The sequence below is a fragment of the Gastrolobium bilobum genome, unplaced genomic scaffold, assembly GCF_033153095.1.
Source record: "Gastrolobium bilobum isolate Gb01-03AN ecotype WA unplaced genomic scaffold, APGP_CSIRO_Gbil_v1 utg5054, whole genome shotgun sequence".
In the NCBI taxonomy this organism is placed as follows: domain Eukaryota; kingdom Viridiplantae; phylum Streptophyta; class Magnoliopsida; order Fabales; family Fabaceae; genus Gastrolobium; species Gastrolobium bilobum.
The window spans coordinates 12405-21631 of NW_026898987.1; the positions used below are offsets into that span (position 1 = coordinate 12405).

The 9227-nt window shown below is 34.5% G+C and overlaps 1 protein-coding gene across 1 annotated transcript; it reads left to right on the top strand.

Annotated features, from left to right (window-relative positions):
* The first annotated feature begins 700 nt into the window (after positions 1-700).
* Positions 701-1087, top strand: LOC133286078 (uncharacterized mitochondrial protein AtMg00820-like). The gene has a single exon (XM_061483424.1). It carries the CDS (start codon positions 701-703, stop codon positions 1085-1087), a length of 387 nt encoding a protein of 128 aa, XP_061339408.1.
* The last annotated feature ends 8140 nt before the right edge of the window (positions 1088-9227 follow it).

Genomic DNA, 9227 nt, shown 5'->3' on the forward strand with positions numbered 1-9227 from the left:
CAATTTTTCGTTCTGAATCCATTTCCAGGGTTATTTTTATCATCGGAGACCTTCTACTCAATTTTTATCTGCCTAGGGTGCGTGTTGGCTAATTACCATTTTGCCCTTTCTTTGTATTTTGGCCTAATCTTTAGGATTTTCACTAATCCATCACTTGATTGCTCACTTGATATTTTAATTACTTGATTTAAAATTGTGAGGTGTTATATCTTGGATACCCACCTGGTATGAGAGCTTATAAACTATATGATCTGAACACTCATAAGTTGTTCACCTCCCGGGATGTAGTTTTTTATGAAGACATTTTTCCTTTTCACGGTGTTAACCAAGTTTCTTCAGAGGTTGATTTATTCCCTGACTTGGTTGTACCTTGCAAGGATCTTGATTTTTAACTGGAACAGGTTCCATCTTCAACTGGACCAGCCCATCTCAGTAACAACACAACTAGTAATACTGCTCAACCTCTAGTTACTCGGAGATCAACCAGAATTTCTAAGGCTCCACAATATCTTCAAGACTATCTTTGCAGTCTCTTAACTCATAATATTACTAATGCAGAAGTGTTATATCCTTTGTCATTAGTATAGTCTCCTATTATCATATATCTCCACATCACATGAATTCTGTTTTAAATGTTTCCTCTCATTTTGAGCCTCACTTTTATCATCAGGCAATCAAATTTTCACAATGGCGTGAGGCTATGGCTGCTGAGTTAAGTGCTACGCAAGCTAACAAGACATGGTCTGTTGTTGCTTTACCACCTGACAAGAGTGAAATTGGTTGTAAATGGATCTACAAAATAAAACTCAAGGCTGATGGTTCAATTGATAAACATAAAGCTTGTTTAGTGGCCAAAGGATTTACACAACGAAAAGGAATATATTTTATTGATACTTTTTCACTAGTGGCAAAGCTTGCCACTGTCAAGACTCTTCTTGCAGTTGCTTTTATTCAAAGCTGGCATCTTCATCAATTAGATGTCAATAACGCATTTCTCAATGGTGAGTTACTTGAAGAAGTTTATATGGAGTTGCCTCTTGTTATTCAATTCAGGGGAAGAATATTGCTCAAGAAGCCAAACTTCTAGGTTTTTCCTCTATATGATTGGAGAATTTATAAATTAAATAAGTATAACAAAATTAAAATTATCTCGATGTTGTATGATATATTTTCTATTCTATTTGAATAGTTTGTAAAATAGAAAAAATGGAATTTCTTCAAAAAAAATATATGAAACATATACATATCTAAAAAAAAGATAAATAAATATGAAATAAACTATAATATAAAAATAGAATAAGATACTAATTAGATTTTTGAGTTACAAACATGTTAATTAAACAAACTTAATATTAATTACTTAAAGTTAAGATCTCGGGGGTTTATGGGTAAAAATTTGATAACTGTTCAAAGAAAAATTACATCGGGTGTCACTAAATGACAGAAAGCCACTTAAGTGACATGGCAAAACCCTAAAACCAAAAGGAGCCCCTCTTCCTCACCCTCATCAGCAGCCCAAACACTTTTCTCACTACCTTGGAGGTTTTTAAATTTTCTCCTCCTTCTCTCTAAAGATTTCACCACTTAAACTTCATCAAAATCCAAAACACTCTTCATAAATCTTGTTCCTTAGCTCTTGAATTTGTGAAAACTTGTATTCTTGACTCTTGTACCTCCATTTTTGTGGCTGAACTTACACATGCAGAAGCGAAATATTCTTTCCTTCTATGGCAAAAAATGGTTGTTGAAGCTCTTTGTTGAATAACACACTTTTGGTCATTCTTTGAGTTTCTAGTGTAAGTTCCTTGCATTTTCTTCTTAAAAACCATACCTTTACTCTTTCAAATTTATGTTCTTGGCTCTAAATCTTTGAATATCTTATGAAGGTGTTTTCTTGGTTAAAAAAAAGCATTCTTGGTAAGAAAAAGTTGGAGCTTGATCTAAAGGAGCCATCTTGAAGAAGTAAGACAAGAATCTATGGAAAAGATGACTCCAAACCCTTATTTTCCCCACTTTCTATTTCGGCCATGATGAGATTATGATGAGTATGATGTCGTAAATTATCAAAAATGGTGTCTTGGTGTCTAAATGTGTTGGTGGATGTCTTAAAATCAAGAAATGACTTGTAAGAGAAAGTGTCATTTTTGGTTAATGTATGTGTTGTTCTTGAAGTGGATGAACTAAGAATCCTAAAAACGACATGTTATGATTCTGCCCTAGCTTTTAAAATTAGTGTTTAATGATTAAAATTAATAAAGATGGTACCTTTGAGGACTAAAGACATAAAGGACTTGATTAAACAAAAAAGTGTGTAGAAAAACATGTAAAGACCCTAATTTTTGGCACCTTGCAATTCGGCCGTGTGTGTTCATCCTAGGGTTTGATATTTAAAAATGGTTCTAAGACTTAATTAGGACACAAATGGAGGGACTAAGTGAGGTGGATTAAGCATAATTGATTAATTAACTCTAAATCCTAAAATTTGACCTAATTAGGGTTTAGGACAACTAATAATGTAATTAATGAAGTAAATGACCTAATGCATAAGTGATGATGTGGATTCACATAAGGGATATAAATAAGTGAAAAAACCTAAATTTATGTTCACTTAGGGTTTCCAACTAAACCTAATTAGGGTTTGCTAATTAAACCTAATTAAGGGGTCAATTGCTAAGTTAAGCCTAAGATGAGTTTGAATCCACATAGGCAGGAAATTAAATGATGGAAAAATCGTAAGTAATTATCCCATATACAATTCGACCTTACCTTGATTAATTTGGGTTTTAGTTTGCAAAATATTAATGGATGATGAAATAGGGTTTGATTGTGTGATTTAGGATTACTTCAACTTGTGGATTGAAGTGTGAGTTGAATTTCCATGAGGATTAGCAATAAATATGCCACGGCCAAGTAAGGTAATGTGACCTTGATTTGGTTGATCCTTGAGTGAGTGGCTTAGAGTTTAATTAATTTAGTTAAAAAGGCTTAAAAGTGAATGATCTTTGAGAATTGGATTGTGATTCTTGGAATTGTCTAAAGTTGTGGACTTAAGTCTTAGGATCCTAATGCGAATTAATGTTATGAATGATATATAGTGATGATAAATGTCTTGATTAGTTGTAAGTTATGTGGGAAATGCCTTAACCTAAAAGGGTTTATTGATGGACTAAATGTCTAATGAGTTATTATGGACTTAGGTAACAAATAAACACCTTGTTTTTCATGGTGTATGTCACAACCGTTAAGGTATATATGGCTAGGATGAGTTGAAAATAATACAAGTTATCTTAGTTGTCTTAGAGTGTAATTCTAAGATGAGTGATGTGCTTAAATCACATAATGAATGGTGTTGTAAGATAACACTTCTATATGAGCTAAAATATGTAATTATGTAATTAATGGTCTAGACTTGTGTTGGGCATATTATTGGCATATGAGTATGTAAAAAGGAAATGGAATCAATAAATGGATAAGTCTTGTATATTTACTTGACTAATTAATATGTCATTAATGTATATGTATTATTCCTTCTCTAGGTGTGACTAGAGATACTTGCTTGTGAGGACATTGAGTTGGAGTATACATACTTGCCTCGACAAGTAGGCTTGAGTATAGCTCTCTGAGGTAAGCTCTTTGTTTAGGATGTTCCTCTTCTCTTGTGACTCCACCATGATGATGGACATTATGGTTACATTGTATGAGAGTATGAGATATGTAACACCCCGTAGTACTCCAGTTGTTAACATACATGATATTTAGCATACACAGCGGAAGACTTGATTTTATTAAATATGAAATCGTCTTATAAAAATATGAGTTAGCTTTTTCCAAAATGTTTTCTAAAAATATTTCCAAAATCGTTCACATGAGATATCTGCATAAGCGTGAATCTAAAACATACAACTATTAACTAATTCCATTAGCCATTAGTAGTGGTCATTGACGAACCAGATATGACAACAAGTGTCGTTCCTGCCAAAGTCTTACGGACAACATAATGGTTGTTTATCAGATATCTGGAGATAAGAATCTCACTCAATAACATAAATCCTGACAGACACAATTTATATAATTAGACATCTAACAAGTCCCACACGGACTGTGATCCCCTCAATGGGTCAATACATACATAAAGGCTCCTTGCCCAAAACTAAACATCAATTACAACATGTTCATATAATCAACACATGCATCTAAACAAATACATAATCAATACATAATTCTCCATATGCTCATCAAATACAAGTCATGAGTATTATTACACAATTAACATAAACATGCTATCAAATAAATATCCACTAGCACTCCACTAGCCACATGCCTGGTCATACTCCATGGAGGGCTCACCACTAAGGTAGGTACCTCAAATAATATCCCCAGGAAGGGGTGAGATAACAACAATCTCAGTAAGCTCAAGGTTTATAGAGAATCCTCTATTCCCTTGAACTCATTTCTTGCATGACAAGCCAGGTATAAAGCATATATATAACCATACAATATAAACATAACATCATATATGATCCTGGTTAGCTATTCCAGAGTCTAGTCATAGACAGTCTACACACAATATCTCAAGAGCATGAAATAACTCAAGGGGATGATCCAAGAGCCTACATACATATTCACTAGCCAGGAACCTCATAACATACATCATCAGTGCATTATAACTTAATGAATCATATAATCTCTATATGAATGTGGATGAATGCATATATACAACATATCTCATACTTTCATACAATTGCAACCATAATGCCCACCATCATGGCAGAGTCACAAGAGAAGGAACATCCTAAAGAAAGAGCTTACCTCAGAGAGCTATACTCAAGCCCACTTGCCAAGGCAACTACGTATGCTCCAACTCAATGTCTTCACAAGCAAATATCTCTAGGCACACTTAGAGAAGGAATCATACATATACATTAATAACATATTAATTAGTCAAGTAAATATACAAGACTTATCCATTTATTGATCCCATTTTCCTTTTTACATACTCATATGCCAATAATATGCCCAACACAAGTCTAGACTATTAACTACATAATTATATGTTTTAGTTCATAAGGAAGTGTTACCTTACAACAAAATCAACTATGTGATTTAAGCACTTCAATCATCTTAGAATTACACTCTAAGGTAACTAAGATAACTTGTATTATTTTCAACTCATCCTAGCCATATATATCCTTCATGGTTGTGACATACATAGGGCACATAAGGTGTTCATTTGTTCCCTAAGTCCACAATAACTCATTAGACACTTAGTCCATCAATAAACTCTCTTAGATTAAGGCCTTTTCCACTTATCTTACAACTAATCAAGACAGTAATCATCCTTATATGTCGTTCATAACCTTGAACATTAATTCACATTAGGATCCTAAGACTTAAGTTCACAGCTTAAGACAATTCGAAGAATCACAATCCAATTCTCAAATATCATTTACTTTTAAGCCTTTTTAACTAAATTAATTAAACTCTAAGCCACTAACTCAAGGATTAACCAAATCAAGGTCACATTACCTACTTGGCCACGACATATACAAGGTCACATAACAAGGAAAATCAACTCACACTTTAATCCACATTGGAATTAATCCTTAATTACACAATCAAACCCTAATTCATCATTCTTAATCATTTTGCAACATAAAACCCTAATTAACTTGATATGGCCGAAATGTATATATGCTATTTCCATATAATTTTTCCATCATTTAATTACATACCTAAGTGGATTCAAACTCACCTTAGGCTTAAGTTAGCAATTGATCCCTTAATTAGGTTTAATTAGCAAACCCTAATTAGGTTTAGTTGGAAACCCTAAGTGAACATAAATTTAGGTTTTTAACTTATTTATATCCCTTATGTACTTTCACATCATCACTTATACATTAGTTCATTTACTTCACTAATTACATGATTAGTGGTCCTAATCCCTAATTAGGTCAAATTTTAGGGTTTAAGAGTTAATTAATCAATTATGCTTAATCCACCTCACTTAGTCCCTCCATTAATGTCCTAATTAAGTCTTAGAACCATTTTAAAACATCAAACCCTAATATATATCTTAATGACCAAATTGCATAGTCATAAGATAAGGGTTTTTACTTGTCTTTTTAACACACTTTAATGGTTTAATTAAGTCCTTCTAGTCCTTAATCCACAAAGGTACCATCTTTATAATTTATAACCATCAAACACTAATATTAATGAATGGGGAAGAATTATAACATATAGTTTTCAGGGTTATTAGTTCATCCACATCTAGAACAACTCACACAGCCACCAAAAGTGATATTTTCTCTTACAAGTATTCATCTTTCTTGAGTTTTAGACTTCCACCAACTCATTTAAACACAAAGACTCCAATTTTTAAGAAAATACAACATCATTAATATCATAAAAACCTTATGGCCAAAATTAAATGTGGAGGAAAGGAGGATTTTTGGTCATCTTTTCCATAGATTCAAGCTTTACTTCTTCAAGATGGCTCCTTTAGTTCAAGCTCCAACTTTTACTTACTAAGAATGCTTTTTTTTTTCACCAAGAACACACCTTCATGAAATATTCAAGTGTTTAGAACCAAGAACATGAATTTAAAAGAGTAAAGGTAGGATTTTTCAAGAAGAAACTGCAAGAACTTACACTAGGAACTCAAAGAATGACCAAAGGAAGTGTGTTCTTCAACAAAGAGCTTCAACCACCATTTTTTTGCCATAAAAGGAAGGAGATGGAGCTGCTGTATGGGGGAAATTCAGCCACGAAATTTTGGTTCCAAGGTTCAAAAATACAAGCTTTCAGAAGTTCAACAGCTAAGGAACAAGATTGGTGAAGAGTGTTTTGGATTTTAATGAAGTTTAAATGGTGAAATCTTAGAGAGAATGTGGAGAAAATTTAAAAACTCAAACTTAGAGAGAGAGAGAGAGGGGACTGTTGGGAGCTGATGGCTGCAAGGGAAGAGGGTCTCCTTATGTTTTTAGGATCTTGCCATGTCATTAAGTGGCTTTCTGTCATTTAGTGACACCCGGTGTAATTTTTCTTTGAACAGTTATCAATTTTTTACCCGGAAACCCCTGAGATCCCAAATTTAAGTAATTAATATTAAGTTTGTTTAATCAACATATTTCTAACTCAAAAATCTAATTAGTATCTCACAGATACACTTACTGCTATTTAATTAGACTATAGTCTTTACGGGTATCCTTAACTGTACCCGAACTTCATAACTTTCTTAAATTTACATCATTGGTCTAATTATGACTTGTTTGGCATATATTGGATTTATCTTCTCTTTTCTCATCTTTTTCTCATTTCAGAACTATACCGGCTGCTGTCACATCAATACAAAATACCCGGTAACAGTGATTTTATCAAAATACCCCAATATAGGTATCAGAATTCATAGAAGCAAATCCTCTTATCATTTATGATGATTTTATCCTAAGCATAGTCCTCTAACTCAGATTCAATGATTAGAGTTAATCATATACATGTTACTACCTCAGCAGTACAAACTACTAAGACAAAACTCACTTTCTCAGAATACCCACGATATGGGTGTCAATCTTTACAGAATTGAATTCTATACTCATCTATGATATTGATAGTATTAGAATAACTCTCTAACTCAGATTCACCTGGTTAGGGTTATTCTACTCTCTATTGCTGCATCAACAGTCAAAATCAACAGGCAGAAATCCACCTATTTAAAATACCTAACAATATGGATATCAAAATTCATATAATTTCTTTCTCATCTCATTAGTTACCCTTAGGTCCTCATAATAACTCTTTAATTTTGAATTATCCAAATTAGGGTTATTATAAGATATGTTGTATATGTGCATTCATTCACATTTATATATGCACTGAGGATGTATGTTATGAGGTTCCTTGTAACAGTCCCAAACCCTGTAGCAGGATATTGTCCGCTTTGCCCCGCGCACAAGCACCGTCGAACTCACGGTTTTACGTTTTGGGTTACCCCCAAAAGGCCTCATATAATATCCAGCAAGACCGAGAAAGCTGCGGATTTTAGTAACAGTTTTTGGTCGTTCCCATTACATAACAACATCAATCTTGTTTGAATCCACCGCAACACCCCTCTCAGAAATAACATGACCCATAAATTGTATCTCAGATAACCAGAATTCACACTTTGACGGCTTCTCATACAACTTTTTATCCTTTAATACCTGTAACACCATCCTCAAATGCTCACTATGCTCCTCTCTGCTCTTAGAGTAAATTAAGATGTCGTCGATGAACACAATCACAAACTGATCCAAATACGGTTTAAAAATACGATTCATGTAGTCTATGAACACTGTCGGGGCATTTGTAAGCCCAAAAGGAATCACCTGATACTCGTAGTGTCCATATCTAGAACGAAAGGCCGTTTTAGGCACATCCTCCGGCCTAATCCGAATCTGATGGTATCCGGACCGGAGATCAATCTTTGAAAACACGCAGGCACCCCTCAACTAATCCAACAAGTCATCAATACGTGACAATGGGTACCTGTTCTTAACCGTAACTTTATTTAATTTCCGGTAGTCAGTACACAGTCTCATGCTTCAATCCTTCTTTTTCACAAAGATTACCGGTGCTCCCCACAGAGACACACTCGGCCTAATAAAATCCTTTGCTGACAGCTCCTCAATATGTTTCTTCAACTCAGCCAACTCAAGTGGCGCCATCCGGTACGGAGCCAATGAAATAGGCCCCACACCAGGCAACAATTCTATTGAAAATTCAATCTCCCTCTCGGGTGGAAATTTCGGTATCTCATCAGGGAATACATCCTCAAACTCATTAACCACCGGAATTGTAGAAATTTCAATCTTCTTACCACCAACCAGTCCACCCAAGAAGATATAACCTTGATCCCCAGCCTTCAAGGCTTTAACAGCTTGACACATAGACAAAAAGTGAAACGGAGTAACCGAGGGCTTCTCGTGAGACAATACCAACCTCTTGCCGTAACAATCAATCATTGCACAGTTTTGAGACAACCAATCCATGCCCAATATCAAATTAACAGAAGCCAGGGGCAAGATAATTAAATCAATAGTGTAACCCCTGCCTTCGTAGACAAACCCGACCTCTTTGCAAATGAAGGAGGAATCACTAACCTCTCCTGTAGCCGTAGTAATACGCATAGGGGGAATCATCCGTGATACTTTTAATCCCAACCCATTAGCGACATATTTCGCCACGAA